General features: G+C 42.8%; 1 protein-coding gene across 1 annotated transcript; it reads left to right on the forward strand.

Moving 5' to 3' along the window:
• On the forward strand, positions 1-27,142 carry LOC141273215 (uncharacterized). The gene is made up of 6 exons (XM_073684784.1): positions 1-76; positions 16,027-16,179; positions 16,272-16,451; positions 16,534-16,663; positions 24,118-24,306; positions 25,443-27,142. The coding sequence occupies exons 2-6, from the start codon at positions 16,099-16,101 to the stop codon at positions 26,879-26,881; spliced, it is 2,019 nt and encodes a 672-aa protein (XP_073540885.1). The 5' UTR covers positions 1-76; positions 16,027-16,098; the 3' UTR covers positions 26,882-27,142.
• The last annotated feature ends 410 nt before the right edge of the window (positions 27,143-27,552 follow it).

The following is a 27,552-nucleotide window of genomic DNA, read 5'->3' on the forward strand; positions in this document are numbered from 1 at the left end:
CATGTGTGACATCACCACAGGTCCTGTAAGCACAGTATAGCCATATATCCAGTGTGCGGCTCTGCAGGCAGCGGAGGTAAGAGGAGATTCACTGTTACCGGGGGCAGTGGCCAGTATCCCCTTCACGAGCGTCCTGTTTTGGGTCTTAATTACTAAGATTTTTTTTTTAATTGCAATCAGAGAAAAAGAACTTTGTACTTTGAATAATCTGTATGTATATTTTCTGTACATGTATTGTGTGTATATCAGGGCTGTGGATTCGGAGTCGCTGTCTATTTTGGTGGAGTCAATATAAAATGGACTGACTCCGACTCCTAAAATAAATAATAAATTGGGTGCAGCAGTACAATACAGGATGAGCTGTACATTTTTTCATAAGAATTTGGGAAAGTTATGAATGTCCTATAAACGTCTGTTCTGTTCCTGATCTCAGGATCTAGGCAGTGTGACAAGCATCACATCACCGGGTCTTATAAATGCAGCAAGCCAATCACAGTAATGCCAGTAGCCAACAAGACTAGGGAATTACCGTGCATGGCAGGCAATCCCCGCATGTTTATTGGCTGTCTAAAAGCTGCAAAACATGCGGAGTGGGGACTCAAGCTTGGCGCTGCAACAAGTTTTTCACCCCTGGATTTGGGGATCCTCTGCCATTCTTCCTTGCAGATCCTCTCCTGTTCCATCAGGTTGGATGGTGAACGTTGGTGGACAGCCATTTTCAGGTCTCTCCAGAGATGCTCAATTGGGTTTAGGTCAGGGCTCTGGTTGGGCCAGTCAAGAATGGTCACATAGTTGTTCTGAAGCCACTCCTCTGTTATTTTAGCTGTGTGCTTAGGGTCATTGTCTTGTTGGAAGGTGAACCTTCGGCCAAGTCTGGGGTCCAGAGCACTCTGGAAGAGGTTTTCATCCAGGATATCTCTGTACTTGGCCGTGTTCATGTTTCTTTCAATTGCAACCAGTCGTCCTGTCCCTGCAGCTGAAAAACACCCCCATAGCATGATGCTGCCACCACCATGTTTTATTGTTGGGTTTGTATTGGGCAGGTGATGAGCAGTGCCTGGTTTTCTCCACACATACTGCTTAGAATTATCACCAAAAAGTTCTATCTTCGTCTCATCAGACCAGAGAATCTTATTTCTCATAGTCTGGGAGTCCTTCATGTGTTTTTGAACAAACTCTATGCGGGCTTTCATATGTCTTGAGGAGAGACTTCCGTCGGGCCAATCTGCCATAAAGGCCCGACTGGTGGAGGGCTGCATTGATAGTTGACTTTGTGGAACTTTCTCCCATCTCACTACTGCATCTCTGAAGCTCAGCTACAGTGATCTTGGGGTTCTTCTTTACCTCTCTCACCAAGGCTTTTCTCCCACGATTGCTCAGTTTGGCTGGATGGCCAGGTCTAGGAAGAGTTCTTGTGGTCCCAAACTTCTTCCATTTAAAGATTATGGAGGCCACTGTGTTCTTAGGAACCTTGAGTAATGCAGAAATTCTTTTGTAGCCTTGGCCAGATCTGTGCCTTGCCACAATTCTGTCTCTGAGTTCCTTGGGCAGTTCCATTGAGCTCATGATTCTCATTTGGTCTGACATGCACTGTGAGCTGTGAGGTCTTATATAGACAGGTGTGTGCCTTTCCAAATCAAGTCCTATCAGTTTAATTTAACACAGCTGGACTCCAATGAATGAGTAGAACCATCTCAAGGAGGATCACAAGGAAATGGACAGCATGTGACTTAAAGGGTCTGAATACTTATGACCATGTGATATTTCAGTTTTTCTTTTTTAATAAATTTGCAAAAATTTCTACATTTTCTGTTTTTTTCAGTCAAGATGGGGTGCAGATTGTACTTTAATGAGAAAAAAATGAACTTTTTAGAATTTACCAAATGGCTGCAATGAAACAAAGAGTGAAAAATTTAATCCCTTTAAAACCCATGACGTACTAATACGCGTCTGTGCCCTGGGCTTTAAGAGCCTGACCCGTATTAGTACGTCATCGCGATCGCGCGCGCACACAGGCTGTGCGGGCGCGATCGCCGCCGGGTGTCAGCTGATTGTCACAGCTGACACCCGGTACTATGTGCAGGGAGCGGTCCTGCACCGCTCCCGGCACATTAACCCCCGCAATGCTGCGATCGAAGTCGATCGCAGCATTGCGGTGGCTAAGGGGAGGTGATCAGTATACTCACCTCCTCTTCCGGCCTCCAGCGTTGTCTGCCGCGGCTTCCCGGTTGTTGCCATGACGACCCAACATCCGGGTCACCAGACAGCAGGAAGATTGTTTGGTCATGCGCAATTCATGACCAAACAATCTTATCACTGTGCTGACTGCCTGCATAGCACAGGGATGGTGCTCCATCCCTATGCTATGCAGGCGATCAGAATAAAAAAAAGTGAAAGTCCCATAGTGGGACAAAGTAGAAAAGTAAAAAAAACTCTCAGAAAGTGAAAAAAAAATTGTAAAAATATAAAAAAAAAAATAATCCACTAAAAATAAAAATATAATGTACCCATCAATAAATATTATTATGAAAAAAAACAAACAAACAAAACTACACATATTTGGTATCACCGCGTCCGTAACGACCTGACCTATAAAAATGTTCCACTAGTTAACCCCTTCAGAACACGGTAAAAAAATTAAATAAAAAAAGAAACAAAAAACAATGCTTCATCATCATACCGCCAAACAAAAATGGAATAACGCGATCAAAAAGACGAATATAAATAAAAATGGTACCGCAGAAAACGTCATCTTGTCCCGTAAAAAACAAGCCGCCATACAGCTCCATCATCCGAAAAATCAAAAAGTTATAGCTCTCAGAATAAAGCGATGCAAAAAAATAATTTTTTCTATAAAATAGCTTTTATTGTGTAAAAGCGCCAAAACATAGAAAAACTATATAAATGTGGTACGTCTATAAACGTACTGACTCGAAGAATAAAGCTGCCTTATCAATTTTACCACATGCGGAGTAGAATAAAAAAATGTAAAAAAACACAATTCCTGAATTGTTGGTTCTTGTTTATTCTGCCTCCCAAAAGCTGGAATAGAAAACGATCAAAAAACGTCACGTGCCTGAAAATGGCACCAATAAAAACGTCAACTCATCCCGCAAAAAACAAGCCGTCACACGAATCTGTAGACCAAAATATGGAAAAATTATAGCTCTCAAAATATGGCGATGCAAAAACTAGATTTTATAAAATATGTGTCTTTTAGTGTGTGACAGCTGTCAATCATAAAAACCCGATGATTCTGGTATTGCTGTAATCGCACCGACCCGAAGTATAAAGTCATCTAATCACTTATACCGCACTAGGAACGGCGTAAAAAATAAACGCTAGGGCTGGGGTTGGGGTTGTTTTTTTTTTCAAAAGTAGAAAAAAAAAGAAAAAAAAGGCCGATATGGCAACTAGTGTTGAACGCAAGTGCTCGCTACTTGAGTTTGCATCGGGTGCTCGGGTATGCACTGAGTATCGCGGGTGCTCGAGTCTCTGCCCCATATGCTTCGCGGCCAAAAAAAACTCACGGGGATTGCCTGCCATGCACGAGCGATCCCCGCATGTTTTTTTTGGGGTGTCTAATAACCGTGAAACATGCGGGCGGGGACTCGAGCATTTCACTTGAGCACCTGTGATACATGGTGCATACCTGAGTACCCGATGCAAACACAAGTAGCGAGCACTTGCGCTCAAGAGTAATGACAACTTATTCAATATGATGACCTAATGTTATCAAATTCTGTGTCGTACCTCTGGGTTCAAAATGTTCACTATACCCCTTAATAAAATCCTTGAGGGGTATAGTTTCTAAAATGGGGTCACTTGTGGGGGAGCTCCACTGTTTAGGCACATCAGGGGCTCTCCAAATGCGACATGGTGTCCGCTAACAAATTGAATGGAAAATCGGCTCAAATTGTTAGCGGAAGTGTTTTGTTTTCCACTTTTTCATTTTTACGAATCAATTTGTGAAGCACCTGGGGATTCCAAGTGCTCACTATGCATCTAGATAGGTGCCTTGGGTGGTCTAGTTTCCAAAATGGAGTCACTTGTGGGGGAGCTCCAATGTTTAGGCACACAGGGGCTCTCCAAACGCGACATGGTGTCCGCTAACAAATTGGAACCATGTTGCGTTTGGAGAGCCCCTGTGTGCCTAAACATTGGAGCTCCCCCACAAGTGACCCCATTTTGGAAACTAGACCACCCAAGGCACCTATCTAGATGCATAGTGAGCACTTGGAACCCCCAGGTGCTTCACAAATTGATTCGTAAAAATGAAAAAGTGTTTTTTTTTTCCACTTTTTCATTTTTACAAATCAATTTGTGAAGCACCTAGGGGTTCCAAGTTCTCACTATGCATCTAGATAGGTGCCTTGGGGGGTCTAGTTTCCAAAATGGGGTCACTTGTGGGGGGTTTCCACTGTATAGGCACATCAGGGGCTCTCCAAACGCAACATGGCGTCCGCTAATTATTCAAGCAAATTTTACAATCAAATGGCGCTCCTTCCCTTCCGAGCCCTGCTGTGCGCCCAAACAGTGTTTTTTCTCCACATATGGGGTATATGCGTGCCCAGGGGAAATTGCACAACAAATTTTGGTGTCCATTTTTTCTTGTTACCCCTGCGAAAATAAAAAAAATTGGGTCTAAACTAACATTTTTGTGAAAAAAGTTAAATGTTCATTTTTTTTCTTCCACATTCCAAAAATTCCTGTGAAGCACCTGAAGGGTTAATAAAGTTCTTGAATTTAGTTTTGAGCACCTTGGGGGGTGCAGTTTTTAGAATGGTGTCACTTTTGGGTATTTTCTGTCATAAAGACCTCTCAAAGTGACTTCAAATGTGATGTGGTCCCTAAAAAAATGGTTTTGAAAATTTTGTTGGAAAAATGAGTAATCGCTGGTCAACTTTTAACCCTTATAGCTCCCTAACGAAAAAAAAATTTTGGTTCCAAAATTGTGATGATGTAAAGTAAACATGTGGGAAATGTTATTTATTAAGTATTTTGTGTGACATATCTCTCTGATTTAAGGGCATAAAAATTCAAATTTTGAAAATTTCAAAATTTTAAAAATTTTCGGCAAATTTCCGTTTTTTTCACAAATAAACGCAAATGATATCGAAGAAATTTTACCACAGTCATGAAGTATAATATGTCACGAAAAAACAATCTCAGAATCAGGGGGATCCCTTGAAGCGTTCCAGAGTAATTACCTCATAAAGTGACAGTGGTCAGAATTGTAAAAATTGGCCTGGTCATTAACGTGCAAACCACCCTCGGGGGTAAAGGGTTTAAAGGGGTCTGAATACTAAAATATAAAGGGATAAATATAAGGGAGATAACATTGTTGATGCCACTGTTGTTTCTACTGATCTATCTATCTATCTATCTATCTATCTATCTATATATCTATATATAGTACAGACCAAAAGTTTGGACACACCTCATTTAAAGATTTTTCTGTATTTTCATGACTATGAAAATTGTACATTCACACTGAAGTCATCACAACTATGAATTAACACATGTGGAATTATATACTTAACAAAAAAAGTGTGAAACAACTGAAAATATGTCTTATATTCTAGGTTCTTCAAAGTAGCCACCTTTTGCTTTGATGACTGCTTTGCACGCTCTTGGCATTCTCTTGATGAGCTTCAAGAGGTAGTCACCGGAAATGGTTTTCACTTCACAGGTGTGCCCTGTCAGGTTTAATAAGTGGGATTTCTTGCCTTATAAATGGGGTTGGGACCATCAGTTGTGTTGTGCAGAAGTCTGGTGGATACACAGCTGATAGTCCTACTGAATAGACTGTTAGAATTTGTATTATGGCAAGAAAAAAGCAGCTAAGTAAAGAAAAATGAGTGGCCATCATTACTTTAAGAAATGAAGGTCAGTCAGTGCGAAAAATTGGGAAAACTTTGAATGTGTCCCCAAGTGCAGTTAAAACCATCAAGCGCTACAAAGAAACTGGCTCACATGAGGACCGCCCCAGGAAAGGAAGACCAAGAGTCACCTCTGCTTCTGAGGATACGTTTATCCGAGTCACCAGCCTCAGAAATCGCAGGTTATCAGCAGCTCAGATTAGAGACCAGGCCAATGCCACACAGAGTTCTAGCAGCAGACACATCTCTTCAACAACTGTTAAGAGGAGACTTTGTGCAGCAGGCCTTCATGGTAAAATAGCTGCTAGGAAACCACTGCTAAGGACAGGCAACAAGCAGAAGAGACTTGTTTGAGCTAAAGAACACAAGGAATGGATATTAGACCAGTGGAAATCTGTGCTTTGGTCTGATGAGTCCAAATTTGAGATCTTTGGTTCCAACCACCGTGTCTTTGTGCGACGCAGAAAAGGTGAACGGATGGACTCTACATGCCTGGTTCCCACCGTGAGGCATGGAGGAGGAGGTGTGATGTTGTGGGGGTGCTTTGCTGGTGACACTGTTGGGGATTTATTCAAAATTGAAGGCATACTGAACCAGCATGGCTACCACAGCATCTTGCAGCGGCATGCTATTCCATCCGGTTTGCGTTTAGTTGGACCATCATTTATTTTTCAACAGGACAGTGACACCAAACACACCTCCAGGCTGTGTAAGGGCTATTTGACCAAGAAGGAGAGTGATGGGGTGCTACGCCAGATGACCTGGCCTCCACAGTTACCAGACCTGAACCCAATCAAGATGGTTTGGGGTGAGCTGGACCGCAGAGTGAAGGCAAAAGGGCCAACAAGTGCTAAGCATCTCTGGGTACTCCTTCAAGATTGTTGGAAGACCATTTCCGGTGACTACCTCTTGAAGCTTATCAAAAGAATACCAAGAGTGTGCAAAGCAGTCATCAAAGCAAAAGGTGGCTACTTTGAAGAACCTAGAATATAAGACATATTTTCAGTTGTTTCACACTTTTTTGTTAAGTATATAATTCCACAAAACCCTCATACACTTACAGACTCCCTTCACTCATCACTGTCCCCAATCTCCTCTTTTTCCTGTCCTGATCTGGCTGTAAACCCCTACAATGACACTCTCAGAAGCACGCTGGGCCAAGTAGCGCCCCTCACCCTCAGAACCTCTAAACACAGAGGAAAACAGCCCTGGCTCACATCGCAAACCCGATTTCTCCAGCGTTGCTCTAGAAGTGCCGAACGCCTATGGAAGGAAACTCGCACACTAAAAGACTTTATCCACTACAAATTTATGTTAAAAACATATAACTCTGCCCTTCACCTCGCCAAACAGACCTACTTCACCACCCTGATCTCCTCACTATCCAACAACCCCAAAAAACTCTTTGATACCTTTCACTCCCTCCTCAGTCCTAAAGCGCTCTCTTCTTCCCATCCCACTACATGCACCCCTGACCCCATCCCCTCACATCTACTCCAGTCTCTTTCTTCAGTCGTCACTACTCACCTAACTAAAATCTTCAACCTCTCCCTCTCTTCTGGTATCTTCTCCTCCTCCTTCAAACACTCCATCATTACTCCATTATTAAAAATGCCCTCTCTTGACCCTTCCTGCACAAACAACTACAGACCAGTCTCCAATCTTTCCTTAATCTCTAAACTCTTGGAGCGCCTGGTCTACTCACGCCTTACCAGTTACCTCTCCACTCACTCTCTTTTAGACCCATCACAGTCCGGCTTCCGCCCCCTACATTCTACAGAAACTGCACTCATCAAATTAACCAATGACCCTCTGACAGCAAAACGTAATGGTGACCACTCTCTGCTCATTCTTCTTGACCTCTCCGCAGCCTTTGACACTGTTGACCACCACCTCCTACTCTCTACGCTCCAATCAATCGGCATAAAGGACACTACTGTCTCCTGGTTCTCCTCCTACCTATCTGACTCTTTCAGTGTATCGTTTGCTGGCTCCACTTCTTCCCCTCTTCTCTCCCTATTGGGGTTCCTCAGGGTTCAGTCCTTGGCCCTCTTCTCTTCTCTCTCTACACAGCCCCAATTGGATAGACCATCAGCAAATTTGGTTTTCAGTACCATCTTTATGCTGATGACACACAACTATACACCTCATCCCCTGACCTTAACCCCGCTGTACTACAGAACACCAGTGACTGTCTGGCCGCAGTTTCTAACATAATGTCCACTCTCTACCTGAAACTCAACCTTTCCAAAACTGAACTTCTTCTGCTCCTGCCGTCTACTCACCTCTCGAAATCTGACATCTCTCTCTGCGTGTGTGGCACCATAATAATGCCGAGCCAGCAGGAGCATTGTCTGGGCATTGTGTTTGACACCAATCTCTCCTTCACCTTCCACATAAAATCTCTTGCCTGCTCTTGTCGCTTGCACCTGAAGAACATCTCTAGAATCCGCCCCTTTCTCACCTTGGAAACAACAAAAACCCTCACTGTTGCCCTGATCCACTCCCGCCTCGACTACTGTAACTCTCTATTAATTGGCCTCCACCTCACTCGACTTTCCCCCCTCCGGTCCATCTTTAATGCTGCAGCCAGGGTCATCTATTTGGCTAACCGTTACTCAGACTCCTCCGCTCTGTGCCAGTTATTGCACTGGCTGCCCATGAATTATAGGATCCAATTTACATTGCTTGTTCTCACCCACAAAGCTCTCCACAGTGTGGCACCCCCCTACGTCTCTTCCCTCATTACTGTTTATCGGCATACCCGTTCTCTACGCTCCGCAAGCGACTTTCGACTAACATCCGCACTGATCCGTACCTCCCACTCCCTGCTTCAAGACTTCTCCCGAGCTGCACCTATTCTTTGGAATGCTCTACCCCAAGAAATTAGGATGAACCACAATTTACACAGTTTTAGGCGCTCCCTAAAAACACACCTGTTTAGGGCAGCCTATCACCTTCCCTAATCGAAGTCCTTTTATCTTCTTATAGCCCATCCGAACCAAAAACCACTACAGATACTGGCTGGTGATGAGCTCATGCAGCCTTTATCTATCCGTCATCCCCTCAAGATGGCTGGACCATCCTTGTAAATAAGCCATTGTACTTTGTGTCACCCCCACCTCATTGTAGATTGTAAGCTCTTACGAGCAGGGTCATTATTTTTGCTGTAATTATTGTATTATCTTTAGCTATGTTACTTATGACTGTATATGAACCTGTGAATTGTTAAGCGCTGCGGAATATGTTGGCGCTATATAAATAAAGATTATTATTATTATAAGATTATTATGTGTTAATTCATGGTTTTGATGCCTTCATTGTGAATGTACAATTTTCATAGTCATAAAAATACAGAAAAATCTTTAAATGAGAAGGTGTGTCCAAACTTTTGGTCTGTACTGTATATACATACACACATTTACATATACGTTTTAAAATGTGAAAAGCAAATCCAAAAAGTTTTAAAATTGCTGTAATTTTTTACATTCCATGAATAAAAAAATAATAAAATCTAAACGAAAAAATTATATGTACCCCAAAATAGCTTCATTAAAAAATTCATCAACAAAAAAACCCTCGTCAGAACACATTGACCAAAGAATAAATAAAACATTATATCTAGTGTTGAGCGAGTATGTTCTATTAACCCTTTCGGCGAGTACGCTCGGGCCGAGCTCCGAGTATTTACAGCTGCTCGGTGATATGGTTGAGTCGCTCCCGTGTGCATGATTTGCAACTGTTTGACAGCTTTATTACATGTGAGGAATGTCTATTTCTTACACATTCCTCACATGTAATAAAGCTGTCAAACAGTTACAAATCATGCACACGGGAGCGATTTAACCTCATCACCGAGCAGCTGTAAATACTCGGAGCTCGGCCCGAGCATACTCGGAACAGAACATACTCGCTCAACCCTAGCGCCAACATATACCGCAGCTCTTTACATACATTATCATCGCTGTCCCCATTGGGGCTCACTATCTAAATTTCCTATCAGTATGTCTTTGGAGTTCGGGAGGAAACCGGAGGAAACCCACGCAAACACGGGGAGAACATACAAAACTCCTTGCAGATGTTGTCCTTGGTGGGATTTGAACCCAGAACCCCAGCGCTGCAAGGCTGCAATGCCAACCACTAACCACCGTGCTGCCCACATGCTTTATATGTAATTCTCCTACCTCATACTCACCTGCCGCTGCCTTCATCATTTCCATCCTTCTCCCATTGGTCTCCGGTGCAAAGTGACTTGTTGGTAGTTCCAGTGTTTCACCGAGTTCTGCATAAGTCACTTTTCAATACATCTCTATGAGAGCCTTGTTCTGGCTTTCATTACTTGCATTGAGAGCTTGCGACGTAACTTCTGACTTCCAGCCACTTAGATGTTATCGGCAGAAGATGGTGCAGCGGAACTGGAGTGGCGTCAGTGAAAGGTGAAGCCACCGGAAAGGGGAGTAGAACCGGGGCTTACATTTAAAGCGCCACTCCAGCTCTGAAAAAAAAAAAAAAAAAAACGCTGGAGGTAGTGCTTTACATTTCTTAATGTTTGCAGTGTTAAACTATTTTTTTTTCAATGTTTTTTTTAATAAACTTTATTTACATTTATGTAAAGATGTAAAGCAGCACTCTGATGAAAATTGTTATCGTCCATCCCACCAGACATCGTCGCTTCCTCTATGTCACCCTGTGAGAGCCTTGATGTGATTCTCATAGGCTTACATTGAGAAAGTTTACAAAGAAGATGCTGTGTGATCTGATGGGTAGGTCATATTTTGTTGAGAATAATCAGGGGAGTACTTAGAAATAAAAGGGCCTCAGAGCAAAAATCCTAATTGGGCTCCCCGTTCACCTAAAAAAAAATATTCACTAGTGCAAGCGATACACAGTACATAGGTGCAGTCACAGTAGGGAATGCCTCCCATCTTTTAAAAACCGCAAGAGGGATGTGTATACTGGCACGATCACAGTAATTTAGCCCCTATTGAGGCCCCTTAGTGTTCTTACATGCTACAATACCACTTTCATGCCCCCCATAGAGTATAATGCCCCTGACACACATTATGATTACCCCACATTGCCAACACAGTATGGCGTCCCTGTAGTGCAGTTTCACATGCACAGTGTGATGGCCCTGATAGCTCACAGGCAGTATGATGACTCTACACACGGTATGCTGCAACCACAGCCCCTCATACAATATAATGGTCCCTACAGTAGTGGTAGTCAGTGGCGAGGGAAGCTATAGTTTCTTCGTCACCCTGTCCCGCTACAGGAAAATGGGGACTCGTGTGTCCCTAGGTGTGTGTAGTGTGCAGGGTTCGGTAGTGGGCTTTACTCGCTTTCATGCTCGGCCCTTTTTAGGTGCAGTTCTTCTGAGTTGTGAATAAGAGTCGACACAGGTCTTGTAAAGCAAACAACACAAACTAGTTTACTTTGCCAGCACGGCCTTGAAGACAGGTAGGATAACATGTACAATGCAAGTTGCATATTACGTCATTCAAAGGTGTTTAAATACAGTCCCAGTCCCCACACAGTGCTCCTCACTGTATGTAGCAGGCCTAGGGGAAAACTGCCTCTGGACTTACATGTAGGGAAGCTCCTGCTTTACCCCACGGCTCCCAATGCCCGACTCTAACAGGGACCACCTCGCTTCTGAGGCTCCCTAGTCCTGACACGTCCAATAATGCCTATAGGCTGGAAGAGGCCAGAATCCACAAATTGACTATTTTAGTATGGACTATACTGTAGTGTGCCCATTGCTGTCAATCCTCCATATCTTCCCCACACACCCGTCCTTCTCTCTGTGCTCCTAGCTCGACTGACTTCTCTTAACTGACTAAGGTGGCCGAATCTAACCCTCAGAGATCCCTCAGTCTCTAGCTTGTCACTGAGGGCGGCCCAACCTAGTTAACACTGTGTATCCCAACTGACATACAGGAGAGAGTAATGTGAATATACAACTCTAATGGCCGTCCCATAAATAACACATTTTATATTACACAGAATTACTAAAACAGCTTTAGTGGGGAGTGGGACTCCTACCACCCCCTCACACTGAATACAAACACATGGGCCATGCATACGGTGAACAAGTCTGTAGGACAGTGTTCACACCACCAAAAGACTAAAAAACACAAGAACACAGTAAAACAAACGTATAAAAATACTCTTGTAAAAAAGTAACAGTAAACAGCAAGTGCTAGTGCAAAGGTGATCTCCCACACTGTACAATGCCCAGTAAAGTAGGGCAAAGTACAAAGTATAATGCACGCACAGAACTCCACATAGTGTGATGGTCCCCACAAAGTATGATGCCCCTTAAAGTTGCCACCACACATTACGATGCCCCCACTGACCCCACCATTAAGTATGATGCCCTGACACAATCTCATGCCCCGACAGTCCCCACCACACAGTATTATGCCCCCACAACCTCTTAGAAGGAATGCACATTTACGATGTCTGACCGGATGCTGCTCTGACCTGATGTTTGTATCGAGCAGATGTTCTTCATGCAGCCTGACCTACTGTGTCCTCTGTAATGTAGGACAAGTTGTGATTGATGGTGTGGTGCCCCTGAAGGTTCAGTCACCACAGAGGTACTGCACCTCACCCAGAGGTGTGGTGTCTCCTTCTCTCAGGTAAGGAAGGAGTGCTGCCCGGAACCCCAACACCTGCACTCAACACTACACTACTCCAGGCCGGCTGGAAGGGCAAGATGCACTGTGTTTCTGCTGAGCCCTGTCCCTGGCTGGAGTGGGGGGAAACCAAAGAGAGGGGGAACCAGTAGTGGGTGTGGGTGGAGGATGTAGAGTAGGGAAGCACCATTATAGGAGGTATATATAAAGGGAAGCCATCTTAGGGTGGCAGAGCAGTACTGTGCAGTGGGTAGTAAGGAGAGGAGGGGAGCAGAGTCTCTTCAGGAGCTCTGCTCCACAAGTGGGGCCTAGTAATAGAGGCCCAGGAGGGGAGCAGAGGAGAAAGGCTCCGTTAACAGAAGGGATCCCAGGGGGTACGGTGAGTGCAGGATGGCACCATACGCCCGAATCTGCCAAGTGTCAGAGGGATCAGGCCGCAAGAAGCGAACCGGTCCCTGGACCAGCCGTGTTACTCCAGGTCTCAGCTGGAAAACCGGAGGCTTCTGCACTTCCATAGTGCAGTTGCCACAGTCTCACCCTAGTCACCGTGAAGGGCATCAAGTAGGTCCGGGAACTCCAGGTTGCCCAGAGGGACTTCAGAGCACCCGATCGGGACTGTGTGTGGGAAGCGCAGGGCAGGAGGGAGAAGACCCAGCGCAGGAAGTCGGTCTAGAAAGGAACATAAAGAAAGCGGGGTTCCGTCAAGCGCTCCTGATATACCTGAGAAAGTGCTGAACCCCTTGTCTGGTAGACGCAGTGCGACGCGGGAGGCTGACACCCGTACAGTGTACCTGAGGAGCTTGAACAGAACTGTGAGTAAAACTCGGATAACTGCACTCCACTGCCTCCGTCAATTATTTCCGCTGCGCCATCTCTCCTGCACCACAAGCCCCAGCGTCACCATCATCTATACTACACTGCCCTGGGGCCCGCTCCACCTGTGGGAAGCCGTTCCAACTCAGCTGCCCTATCAACCGCCCCAGAGGTCTAAAGCAGGGCTGGCATCTATTACCAGAAACCACAGGTGGCGTCACAAACACTTCCTAAGAACTACAAATCCCATATAAATAATTTTCCTTTCCTCTTTTTGTTGACCGCCCTGGGCCACGGACCGGGCCGCCGCCACTGTGACATATCCCTTTCCCCAGCATCTATAGGCCCGACACCGAGTACCCCATGGCCCTGGGGGCGCATCAATGGCAATTGTCATGTTTAAAATCCTGTTAGTGCAATAGATAGAATACTTTTTTTTGCTAAATAAAGGTATTTAGAAAAATGTTTAATATATAAATGTATATCTTTTACATTATCTATTTTATTACTCGGAGAACCCCTTTAAGGGTGTATGTACATTTTGATGTACATGTTGATGTGTCATTTTTTTGCCATAAGTGCAACAATTTGGTAAAAAAAATGTGCAATACTGATTTATGTAACTAAGGCTATGTGCCAACGATGCAGAAATGCTCAGGATTTTTTCCTGAGCGTTTCTGCATCTCCCTGGCAGGAAAAAACGCATGCGGATTGTACATGCGGATTGTACATGCGGATTGTACATGCGGATTGTAGATGCGTTTTTCATGCCAGGGACATGCGGGTGTGAAGCGTTCTTCACATGCATTTCCGCATGCGGGTTGTCAAGCGCTTTCCAAGCGATTTTAGCATCACTTGGAAAAGTGCTTGACAACTTGGTCACACTATATAAATCCATGCAACCGGCATGGATTTATATAGTGTGACCCGAGAGAATGTCAAAAAATAAAAAAATAAATCTATACTTACCCTCCGATGGCCCGCGCTGTCTTGCCTCGCTCGGTCCCGGCTGCCGGCAGTGGTACACTGAAGGACCTGCCGACGTCAGCATCGCGTGACCCGTCACATGACTCTGATGTCAGCGCAGGTCCTTCATTCCATCGCGAAGTGCCGGGAAGCAAGGAGGAGCGTGCCGCGGGCTTCCAGAAGGTAAGTATACATTTATTTTTTATTTTATTCTTTTTTGGGTACCATCCGCACATTAGAACGCACCAATTACACAAGTACAGATGAAGTCTTGTGGAATTGGCGCGTTCTAATGCAAGTCAATGGCGGCGAAAACGCAGCACTTCCGCAAAATAATTGGTAGTGCTGCGTTTTTTTCCGCAATGATAATCCGCAGCCGAAATTTCCGCAGCATGTGCACAGCACATGCGGATTATCATTGGGGGACATGGCAGGCCTTCTACCAAGCATTTTTAAGCGTTTCTGCAGCGTTTTTGCCGCTGCGGAAACGCTTAAAAAACGCATCGTGGGCACACAGCCTAATACTTGCCAATTTTTCCAAGAAATACCAGGCTCCTGCAAAAAGAGGAAACCTCTGAGAAGAGTGGGCAAATCTCCAGGGTGCTGGAAACCTCTAATAAGGCAGCTCTTCTGGGTCTAAATAAGAAGAGAAAGGGTGCGCAGCCTAGAAGATGGCTTGGTCTGTTATAAATGGTGTGTATTTCTGCAAAAAAAAGTGTGGCTCGTTTTGCAGGATGGAAACCTGATCCTCTGGTAGAGTGATTTAGAATAGTTGGAAAATATGATATAACTACAGTAAATCCTCATGGTTCCTCACCTGAATCCCTCTTGAGTTCTGCGCCTTTTGAATCTCTGCCATTTTTCTCATGTAGAGACCGTATATATCACAATCAATGTATTCAAACTAGTTTTCTCGAGTAGCTCAGTTGTCTCCCTCCACAATCAGAAGCTTCACCATATTATTCAATAGACAAGCCCAATCTTGTGGATACCGCGCACACTACACCAGATCTGTATGACCTCCTATAAAACCATCTTAAAGGGGATGTCCTTTTATTACGATATTGAAGATCTATCTTTGCAATTGGTCAACAATAGCAGATCGATGGGGGTTTGACACCCAACACCAAACACCTGTTATTAGCTCCCTCCAGAGCCTGGTGGCTGGGAGCGTCATTGTGCAGGAAAAAACAGTGAAGGGGAAGAAGCAGCGAATCAGTAACGTGACTCTCCGGATCAGTGAACACTCCAGAGGTCAGAACTAGTGATGTCATCTGCGTGACAGCGTGGCAAATCAGGGATGTTCATGGTCGGAGATTAATTTTTTGCGCGAACAAGCCAGAACCCCGAACACGAACCCGAATTTGAAATGCCGAACAAATTCGCTCAACACTAGTCGGAACCACAATCAAGTGATAGTATGTCCTAGCTACAGTATATGCCATCACGTAAAAAATTATACTAATTTAAATGTTTAAATCATGCAATGATTAAGGACAGCAGTCCGAAACGCGTCTGTGGTTAATATACCTTCTGGGAGAGGTTGGTGACAGTGGTTACATGTATTTTTAATGGATTTTTGTGAATAAAAATTTACTATTTTATCTGAAGCTGGAACCCTTCCTATGTTTAATTTAAATGTTTTCTCTTATTGTCTTCAGTAATTGTATTTTCTACAAAGGATTTTGTATGATGTTACATCAGCTCATCTTCTTTCTATTCAGATTCTGACAATATTGGATCCTCTGAGCTGGTATCTTCTATATAAGAGAATTTTCCTGACTGATCTGTCAAGGATGGATAGAGTCAGAGATGGAAATATGGCAGAGACTATACTAAATCTGACCCTAGAGATACTCAAGCGAATTACTGGAGAGGTGAGAGATTCTGATGATGTTACATTACAGGTGAGGTGAGGACTCTGGAAATTACTGAAGTAAAATGTATTAATATGCCTCTCCATAAACAGGATTACATGGTGGTGAAGAAGACTTCTAAAGATCACTGTCAGGCCTCTGTGTTTGAGGAATGGATAGAAACCCTGAGCCCAATCCCGGGGTCTCCACCGCACCCCCAGATACATGAGGACATCAATGACCAGAAGATCCTAGAACTGACCTACAAGATGATTGAGCTGCTGACTGGAGAGGTGACACTTCTGGGAATGGTGGGACATTATATAGTAACGTTATGAATGGATCCGGGGATGACGGTATCATTGTGTGTGTCAGGTTCCTATAAGGTGTCAGGACGTCACCGTCTACTTCTCCATGGAGGAGTGGGAGTATCTAGAAGAACACAAGGATCGGTACAAGGATATTATGATGGAGGTTCTTCATTCCCACAACAACACAACAACAGGTAGACATGACAAAATGAGACTATTTTATATATCTATCTTATGTATTGAATTGATTTTATTAATATGTCTTATCAGCTCCATTTTTGCACCTTCAGCAGTCACACTTGGTTGTTATGACAGCGGTATCTTTTAACCACATATTTGAACACTAAAAAAGAAATCTGCAAGACAAGAAGCGAAAACCCTAACATTCTGACCTAATGGACCTTGCTGTGAGGCCTACTAGATTGTGATTATTGATGAGCGAGCACGAAAATGCTTGAATGCTCGGTACTCGAATCGAGCAGGTCGGACACTCGAACGGGTAAAATGGAAGTCAATGAAAAACTCAAGCATTTTTCCAGAAGACCCTAACAGGAGAGCTGAAGGAGGGTGGCAGGAAAATCGCTGAAATGTATGGCAGCAGCTCTCAAATGACATGGGAACAACATGGGGGAAACGCTTAGACACATCTCTGACTCTGACTCCTAGGTCGCTGCAGGGAACAATGTTGTCAGTATTACACCACATTCTTCTCTGTATAATCACTTGTATATAAAGCAAAATGCAAAATTGAAAAGAGAAAACAAGCCCACCTCCTTCACCCCTTAATAGCCCAGCCATTTCTCACCGTATTTTCTCCTCGCCTATGACTACAGTAGATGACATAGTAGAAGGGGAAATAAAAGTACACCTCCCGGTAGTCACCGGTAAATTTCATTTTAACATGTTACTACCTAATCTGAGCATGTGGTGTGTGTGACATAGTCTGACACATCCTGTTTAATTTATGAAGGAGGGACTCTGAAACTCACAAAGCCTATGGGGACAATGCAAGAACTTCCAAAAATTAGAAAGAAGAGGGACTCAGATACACCCTGAATTAGACATAAAGGAGGGCCTCATACACATTCTGCTAAAATTGTTAGGTAGTGGGACTCTTAGACTCATTGAGCCTATCACTGAGTGCAAGGGCTGACAAAAATTTGAAGGAGGGACTGCAATACACCCTGGAAGACACATAGAGGAGTTTTTTTTTACCATTTTTAAGGAATGGGACTCTTAGACTGGTAAAGCCTATGCACTAAGTGAAAGGGCTGAAAAACATTTACCACTGGGGGCTATACATACATATATATATACAGTACAGACCAAAAGTTTGGACACACCTTCTCATTTAAAGATTTTTCTGTATTTTCTTGACTATGAAAATTGTACATTCACACTGAAGGCATCAAAACTATGAATTACCACATGTGGAATTATATACTTAACAAAATAGTGTGAAACAACTGAAAATATGTCTTATATTCTAGGTTCTTCAAAGTAGCCACCTTTTGCTTTGATGACTGCTTTGCACACTCTTGGCATTCTCTTGATGAGCTTCAAGAGGTAGTCACCGGAAATGGTCTTCTAACAATCTTGAAGGAGTTCCTAGAGATGCTTAGCACTTGTTGGCTCTTTTGCCTTCATTCTGCGGTCCAGCTCACCCCAAACCATCTCGATTGGGTTCAGGTCTGGTGACTGTGGAGGCCAGGTCATCTGGCGTAGCACCCCATCACTCTCCTTCTTGGTCAAATAGCCCTTACACAGCCTGGAGGTGTGTTTGGGGTCATTGTCCTGTTGAAAAAAAATTGATGGTCCAACTAAACGCAAAACGGATGGAATAGCATGCCGCTGCAAGTTGCTGTGGTAACCAGGCTGGTTCAGCATGCCCTCAATTTTGAATAAATCCCCAACAGTGTCACCAGCAAAGCACCCCCACACCATCACACCTCCTCATCCATGCTTCACGGTGGGAACCAGGCATGTAGAGTCCATCCATTCACCTTTTCTGCCTCGCACAAAGACACTGTGGTTGGATCCAAAGATCTCAAATTTGGACTCATGAGACCAAAGCACAGATTTCCACTGGTCTAATGTCCATTCCTTGTGTTCTTTAGCCCAAACAAGTCTCTTCTGCTTGTTGCCTGTCCTTAGCAGTGGTTTCCTAGCAGCTATTTTACCATGAAGGCCTGCTGCATAAAGTCTCCTCTTAACAGTTGTTGTAGAGATGTGTCTGCTGCTAGAACTCTGTGTGGCATTGACTGGTCTCTAATCTGAGCTGCTGTTAACCTGCGATTTCTGAGGCTGGTGACTCGGATAAACTTATCCTCAGAAGCAGAGGTGACTCTTGGTCTTCCTTTCCTGGGGCGGTTCTCATGTGAGCCAGTTTCTTTGTAGCGCTTGATGGTTTTTGCAACTGCACTTGGGGACACTTTCAAAGTTTGCCCAATTTTTCGCACTGACTGACCTTCATTTCTTAAAGTAATGATGGCCACTCGTTTTTCTTTACTTAGCTGCTTTTTTCTTGCCATAATACAAATTCTAACAGTCTATTCAGTAGGACTATCAGCTATGTATCCACCTGACTTCTGCACAACACAACTGATGGTCCCAACCCCTTTTATAAGGCAAGAAATCCCACTTATTAAACCTGACAGGGCACACCTGTGAAGTGAAAACCATTTCCAGTGACTACCTCTTGAAGCTCATCAAGAGAATTCCAAGAGTGTGCAAAGCAGTCATCAAAGGAAAAGGTGGCTACTTTGAAGAACCTAGAATATAAGACATATTTTCAGTTGTTTCACACTTTTTTGTTAAGTATATAATTCCACATGTGTTAATTCATAGTTTTGATGTCTTCAGTGTGAATGTACAATTTTCATAGTCATGAAAATGCGAAAAATCTTTAAATGAGAAGGTGTGTCCAAACTTTTGGTCTGTACTGTATATATATATATACACTGCTCAAAAAAATAAAGGCAACACTTAAACAACAGAATATAACTCCAAGTAAATTAAACTTCTGTGAAATCAAACTGTCCACTTAGGAAGCAACACTGATTGACAATCAATTTCACATGCTGTTGTGCACATGGAATAGACAATAGATGGAAATTATTGGCAATTATCAAGACGCCCTCAAAAAGGAGTGGTTCTGCAGGTGGGGACCACAGACCACATCTCAGTGCCAATGCTTTCTGGCTGATATTTTGGTCACTTTTGAATCTTGGTTGTGCTTTCACACTCGTGGTAGCATGAGAAGGACTCTACAACCCACAGAAGTTGCTCAGGTAGGGCAGCTCATCCAGGATGGTACATCAATGCGGGCTGTGGCAAGAAGGTTTGCTGTGTCTGTCAGAGTAGTGTCCAGAGGCTGAAGGTGCTACCAGGAGACAGGCCAGTAGACCAGGAGACGTGGAGGGGGCCGTAGGAGGGCAACAACCCAGCAGCAGGACCGCTACCTCCACCTTTGTGCAAGGATGCACAGGAGGAGCACTGCCAGAGCCCTGAAAAATGACCTCCAGCAGGCCACAAATGTGCATGTGTCTGCACAAAAGGTTAGAAACCGACTCCATGAGGGCCCGACGTCCACAGATGGGGCTTGTGCTCACAGCCCAACACCGTGCAAGACGCTTGGCATTTGCCACAGAACACCAGGATTGGCAAAGTCGCCACTGGCGCCCTGTGCTCTTCACAGATGAAAGCAGGTTCACACTGAGCAATGTGACAGATGTGATAGAGTCTGGAGACGTCGTGGAGAGTGATCTGCAGCCTGCAACATCCTTCAGCATGACCGGTTTGGCAGTGGGTCAGTAATGGTGTGGGGTGGCATTTCTTTGGAGGGCCGCACAGTCCTCCATGTGCTCGCCAGAGGTAGCCTGACTGCCATTATGTACCGAGATGAGATCCTCAGACCCCTTGTGAGACCATATGCTGGTGCGGTTGGCCCTGGGTTCCTCCTAATGCAGGACAATGCCAGACCTCATGTGGCTGGAGTGTGTCAGCAGTTCCTGCAAGATGAAGGCATTGAAGCTATGGACTGGCCCGCCCGTTCCCCAGACCTGAATCCAATTGATCACATCTGGGACATCATGTCTCGCTCCATCCACCAACGTCACGTTGCACCACAGACTGTCCAGGAGTTGGCGGATGCTTTAGTCCAGGTCTGGGAGGAGATCCCACAGGAGACCATCCACAACCTCATCAGTAGCATGCCCAGGCATTGTAGGGGGGTCATACAGGCACGTGGAGGCCACACACAATACTGAGCCTCATTTTGACTTGTTTTAAGGACATTACATCAAAGTTGGATCAGCCTGTGGTGTGTTTTTCCACTTTAATTTTGGGGGTGACTCCAAATCCAGGCCTCCATTGGTTAATAAATTTGATTTCCATTGATGATTTTTGTGTGATTTTGTTGTCAGCACATTCAACTTTGTACAGAACAAAGTATTCAATGAGAATATTTCATTCATTCAGATCTAGGATGTGTTATTTGAGTGTTCCCTTTATTTTCTTGAGCATTGTATGTATATATATATAATGTAAGAGGATTGCAGAGTTAGGCCTCATACACATCCTGTAAAAATTGTGAAGGATGGAATCATACACACCCTGGAAAAATTAAGAGCGAGGGCTACCTGATGACCCACTAGAAATTATGAGCGAGGGCTGCCTGATGACCCTCTGAAAATTATGAGCAAGGGCCGCCTGATGACCCTCTAAAAATTATGAGCGAGGGCCGCCTGATGACCCTCTGAAAACTATGAGCGAGGGCTGCCTGATGACCCTCTAAAAATTATGAGCGAGGGCCGCCTGATGACCCTCTGAAAATTATGAGCGAGGGCCGCCTGATGACCCTCTGAAAATTATGAGCGAGGGCCGCCTGATGACCCTCTGAAAACTATGAGCGAGGGCTGCCTGATGACCCTCTAAAAATTATGAGCGAGGGCCGCCTGATGACCCTCTGAAAATTATGAGCGAGGGCCGCCTGATGACCCTCTGAAAATTATGAGCGAGGGCCGCCTGATGACCCTCTGAAAATTATGAGCGAGGGCCCCATGATGACTCTCTTGATATGGTGGAGGAGGACATATTGTGGCTATATGTTCCGCTGCTGTCATCCTGTGGGGTTGAGAAGTCTGGGCCAATCCAGGGCTTGTGCATTTTGATAAGAGTCATCCTGTCAGCTTTTTTAGTTGACCGGCTGTTATTATGCTCCCGGCGGCACTATAAACCCTCTCTGACAAAATTCTTGCAGCAGGCTAGGCCAGCACTTTCAAAGCGTAGAGGGACATTATTAGGGATATAATATATTCCTGCAAACTTTCCTGAATTAATAAGGAAAAGAAAGTATGTAGCCCCAAAAATTACCTTTTGTTTTTAGGTTGCAGTATACCTATAGAAGGACTGTAAGGCAATAAACCCTGCCTATATGCCTCTAATCCAAAACTATCTTTCCTCCACAAGCTCTCCTACACTGAATGCAGATGATAGCAGTTTTACTAGAGAAGGGACAGTATGTAGCCCTGAAAAGGACTTTTGTTTTAATGGTGCAGCAGCAGTATACAAGTGCTACAATAGCAATTAAACCCTGCCTATATGCCTGCTCTAATCTAACCTCTCCCTCCTAAATCTACTCTCCCTGAACTGCTTCCAGAGGAGAGTGTGCCAATCATCACGTTACTGGGTCTTATATAAGACCCAATGACGTGATTCGGCTGGACAATCACAGTAATGCCAGTAGGCAACATGGCTACGGCACGACCATGTATGGCAGACAATCCCTGCATGTTTATTGGTTGTCTAAAAGCCGCAAAGCATGCAGGGCGGGAACTCAAGCATGGAGCTGGAGCACCCGTGATACTCAATCGAGTAACGAGCGTACTTGAGCACTCCAATGCTCGATCGAGAATAGATCAGTGGCTAGCATGCCCGCTCATTACTAATTGTGATCTATGTTTCCGTATTGCCATGACTGAATCTTGCTACATTGATATTTTTATGTATAAATGTTATAAAATATGTTTTCTTTTCTTTTGTATTTTACACTTAAAAATGATACAATGAAAAAAAGACCATTATAAAAGGAAATAGAAATCATAAATGGCCTACATAGAGGCCCAAATAGAGAAAAAACGTGACAATATGTGGAAAGGCACCAGGCATCTGATTCTGTGGCACGGATATTTTACATTAACTGTACATGGATTCTGGCATCCATCGACAGTCTTTGCAAGAGTCACTTTGCTTAGCAAGTCCCAGGGAACGCTCTGGAATTCAACCTTCTGATTTTAGCTGTAAAGATTCCTGGGCTGCGTCTACGGTGAAGCTGCTATTCAGTGGAGCATGTGTGAGTAGAATAGAGAAAATGAAAATATGGGGGCATTATACTGTTTGGAGGTCTATTTAGGGGGGCATTATACTGTTTGGAGGACTATATGGGGCCATTATACTATTTGGAGGGCTAAATGGGGCCATTATACTGTTTGGAAGGCTGTGTTGTGGGTCACAGTGGGGGTATCATACTGTGTTGGAGTCACCATATTTTGCTGGGTAGATACAGTAGGGTCATCATACTGTGCATCTGGAGTGTGTTATGTAGGAATTCACTGTGTAAGTATCATACTGTGCTTGTGGGGCACTTTTGTTGGCATCATACTTTATGGGGGCAATGAAAGGGGAATCTAGAGCATCAATAGGAGAAAAATTACTCTCTTAGGACTGCAAAGTTGTGAGATATACTCTTATGTGCCCCACCGAATATTATTTATTTATTTTTTGGGGAGGCAGGGCCCGATTAGAACTTCTGCTATGGGGTCCCATGATTTCTATGTACGCCCCTGAAAGCAGGACTTGTGTAACACAATTATGTATGTAGAAACCATGAACTTAACTATGGGATCATTTTCCAGTCATGTCTACTAAGCAATCTTATTTGCTCAGAGTCAAGATTGAAGAGATACAATTCAAGATTCAAGATACAATAAAGTGGTGAAAGTGAGGTATTGTGACACAGGAATAAAAGTGAGGCTATGTATAGTTCCAATGTTCCTATGTATGGATCCAGTGAGGGGATGAGATGGTATAATTGATGAGTTTTAGTCTAACAGCCCGTGAGCTGAAAATGGAGAATGAAATGAAATCTAACTCTATGTAGACACATGGATTGTGCTATCTGTGTCCACATCAAAGGAGACCAGAAAGTGGCAAATAAAACCAAGTATCAATAGTGTTGTGCATGTGTGAAGAGGTGGGAAATTCACTGTGTGAAGAGGTGGGAAATTCTGAAGGTGTAAAAGAAGTAGGACTTGTGGTTGTGAATCACTAAGTATTTGGGGGAGTATGCGGTCATGAAATGGAAAGGAACCAAATGGCAACAGACACTGTCAAAAATTGAAGAGAGACATCAAGATCTTCCAATTTTTGACAATGTATTTTGAAATTAGATAAAGCAGTATATTAGATAGATTTGTATAACAAAGTAAGGAGTGATAACTGTGCACGGTAGATGAAGATCAGGACATCAACAGCGTAAACTTGCGACTTTGTAGTTCTAAATTCAGCTAAGTTTGGGTAAAGTGTTATAAAATTGAAAATTTTTTTTAAGGTATTATTACTCGAAAAAGAAAAATTTTATTTTTGGCAGATGACTTTACCAGGAGCTCGGCAGAATCTCTGAAATCAGATTTCAAATCAGATGATCTTGATGTCACAACAGCTACGTATGAAGGGCCTGCTGTTATCACAGATAAATCCTCGTCTTCTGATTCATCACAGACTGATAAGCAAAATGAAATTCACATAAGGAGTGAGAAACCTCAAACAGCTCAGAAAGGTGAGAAACCATTTTATGCTCAGAATGTGGAAAATGTTTTAACCAGAAATCACAACTTGTTATACATCAAGAGAAATCACACAGAGAGGGGCCATATTCATGTATTGAATCAAATCTTCTTATACAGTTGTGCTCAAAAGTTTACATACCCCAGCAGAATTTTTCCTTTCTTGGCCTTGTTTCAGAGAATATGAATGAAAACAAAAAAAAAATTTCTCCACTCACGGTTATTGGTTGGTAGATTTTCCATTTGTTAATCACAGTTTGAACGCTGCTGACTTGCATTATCAATTCCTTGGATATCTTTTTGTATCCCTTTCCTGTGTTATACAGTTCAACTACCTTTTCTCATAGATCCATTGACAATTCTTTTGCTTTCCCCATGACTCACAATCTAGAAACGTCAGTGGCTGGATGAAAGATGCAAGAGTCTGTCTGGATCCCAGAAACTCTCTCAGCTTTTATGCACGCACACTGATTACAAGCAAACAGGACACAGGTGAAGATGTTACCTTTAGTAGCCATTCCAACCCACTTGTGTCAAATTCTGTGCATGTTATCAGGCCAAAATCACCAGGGTATGTGAACTTTTGATCAGGGTCATTTGGATGTTTTTGGTTGTCATTAAGATTTAAAAAGAGAAAACACAGTAGTTTGACAATAAATGGCTTCACCCAGCCAATAACCATGAGTGGAGAAAAAGTTTTTTTGTTATCATTCATATTCTCTGAAACAAGGCCAAGAATGGAAAAATTCTGCCGGGGTATGTAAACTTTTGAGCACAACTGTACATCAGTTAAATGACACACAGAGAAGAAGACACATACATGTCCAAAATTTGTGAAATGTTTTCACTAGGAATCATAACTTGTTATATATGATAGAAGTCATATGAGGGAAACAATTTTCATATTCAAAATTATAAAAATGTTTTACCCTGGAATCATATCTTCTTACTAATGAGAGGAATCAGATGAAGGCAAAGCCATTTTCATGTTCAGAATATAGAATTCATTTTTGCATGTTGATTTGTGGTTTTAGCTGTAATTTCACGATGTTCGGGGGAAAATATTACAAAATAGAAACAGACTTTTAAGCTATTGTAACTCAATAATAATAGGTTTTATTCTTGGCAGGTGACTGTACTATGAGCACAGAGGAACATCTCATATTGTCAGATTTTAAAGCCGATGATCTTGGTATCATAAGAGCATATGAAGAGCAAGTTATTATCACATCATCTTCTAATTCATCTCAAGCTGATAAAATGTACAGAAGTCTTATAAACCATCAAACAGTTCACAAAGGAGAGAAGCCATTTTCATGGTCAGACTCTGGAAAATATTTTAAACAGAAATCGCATCTTGTTTTACATCAGAGAATTCACACAGGGGAGAAGCCATTTCCATGTTCAGAATGTGGGAAAGGTTTTACAAGTAAAGCAAAACTTGCTATACATTATAGATGTCACACAGGAGAGAAGCCATATTCATGCAAAGAATGTGGTAAATGTTTTACAGTTAAATCACATCTTGTTGCACATCAAAGAATTCACACGGGTGAGAAGCCATATTCTTGTTTAAAATGTGGGAAATGTTTTTCCCAAAAATCATATCTTATTGTACATGATAAAACTCACACTGGAAGGAAGCTTTTTTCATGTTCGGAATGTGGGAAATGTTTTATCCAGAAATCAAATCTTCTTGCACACCAGAGAATTCACACAGGGGTGAAGCCATATTCTTGTTCAGAATGTGGGAAATTGTTTTACAATAAATCATATCTTGTTTTACATCTGAGAATTCACACAGGGGAGAAGCCATATTCATGCCCAAAATGCAGAAAAATTTTTGCTAATAAATCAACTGTTATTAAACATGAGAGAACTCATAAAGAAGAGAAGCCTTATTCATGTTCCCAATGTGGAAAATATTTTAAGCAAAAGGCACAATTTATTATGCACGAGAGAAATCACACAGGGGAGAAGCCATTTTCTTGTTCAGAATGTGGGATATATTTCAACCGGAAATGGAATCTTACTAGACATCAAAGAAGTCACACAGGGGAAAGACCATTTTCATGTTCAGAATGTGGGAAATGTTTTAAGTTGAAATCGCATCTTACTACACATCAGCGAATTCACACAGGGGAGAAGCCATTTTCATGTTCGGAATGTGGGAAATGTTTTACAAATCAATCAAATCTTACTAAGCATCAGAGAAGTCACACCGTGGAAAAGCCATTTTCATGTTCCGAATGTGGGAAATGTTTTACAAAGCAATCAAATCTTAGTAAGCATCAGAGTAGTCACACAGGGGAGAAGCCATTTTCATGTTCAGAATGTGGGAAATGTTTTACAAATCAATCAAATCTTGATAGGCATCACAGAAGTCACACAGGAGAGAAGCCATTTTCATGTTCAGAATGTGGGAAATCTTTTAACCAGAAAACACATCTTACAAGACATCAGGGAAGTCACTCAGGGGGGAGGCCATTTTCATGTTCTGAATGTGGGAAATGTTTTGCACAGAAGTCAATTCTTCTTAAACATCAAAAAATTCACATGGGGAAGTAGCAATTTTCTTTTTCAATATGTGTTACTGACAAATCTGACAAAATAAAAACATTTATAGTCACAATAAAGCTAAATGTACAAGAGAAAAGAGACAGAAATTGAAAACTAAATTATGATCGTGAAATGCATGAAATTATCAATACATTTCTGTTAACCAAAAAAGCAAATAGAATCGAGATAACACCCCTACATATCAACCATGTGTATAGAATATTTCATGATAATATACTGGATATAATTGTGCCTGAAAACTTGTTTCTAATCTTTAGTAAAAGTTTTATTAAAACATTTACTATTATAAAAATGTATATGTTTGTGTTTGGGGCGGTACTCCTTTGATTTTCAGATATTACGTTATATCTTCATAATGTAATAGCGTTGAGGGAGAGATGATGGGCATCACCAGGATTCAAACCCACAACTTGCATCATTGTAGGCGGTAGCAAAAGCTAATGACCAGGCCAATTTTTACAATTCTAACCAGCGTCACCTTACGAGGTAATAACTGTGGAACGATTCAACAGATCCCACTGATTAAGTGTTTTTTTTATGACATATTGTACTTCATGATTGTGGTAAAATTTCTTCGATATCACTTGCGTTAATTTGTGAAAAAATCTGAAATTTGGCGAAAATTTAGAAAATTTCACAATTTTCAAACTTTGAATTTT

Source organism: Phyllobates terribilis, unplaced genomic scaffold (genome assembly GCF_046119375.1).
Source record: "Phyllobates terribilis strain yellow unplaced genomic scaffold, ASM4611937v1 Scaffold_5__5_contigs__length_657084704, whole genome shotgun sequence".
Classification (NCBI taxonomy): domain Eukaryota; kingdom Metazoa; phylum Chordata; class Amphibia; order Anura; family Dendrobatidae; genus Phyllobates; species Phyllobates terribilis.

Coding starts and splice junctions, on each gene's coding strand:
- LOC141273215 (XM_073684784.1), top strand. CDS start 16,099: ATGGATAGAGTCAGAGATGGAAATATGGCAGAGACTATACTAAATCTG. Junction 16,180..16,271: donor TCAAGCGAATTACTGGAGAG/GTGAGAGATTCT, acceptor CTCCATAAACAG/GATTACATGGTGGTGAAGAA. Junction 24,307..25,442: donor ACCTCAAACAGCTCAGAAAG/GTGAGAAACCAT, acceptor TATTCTTGGCAG/GTGACTGTACTATGAGCACA.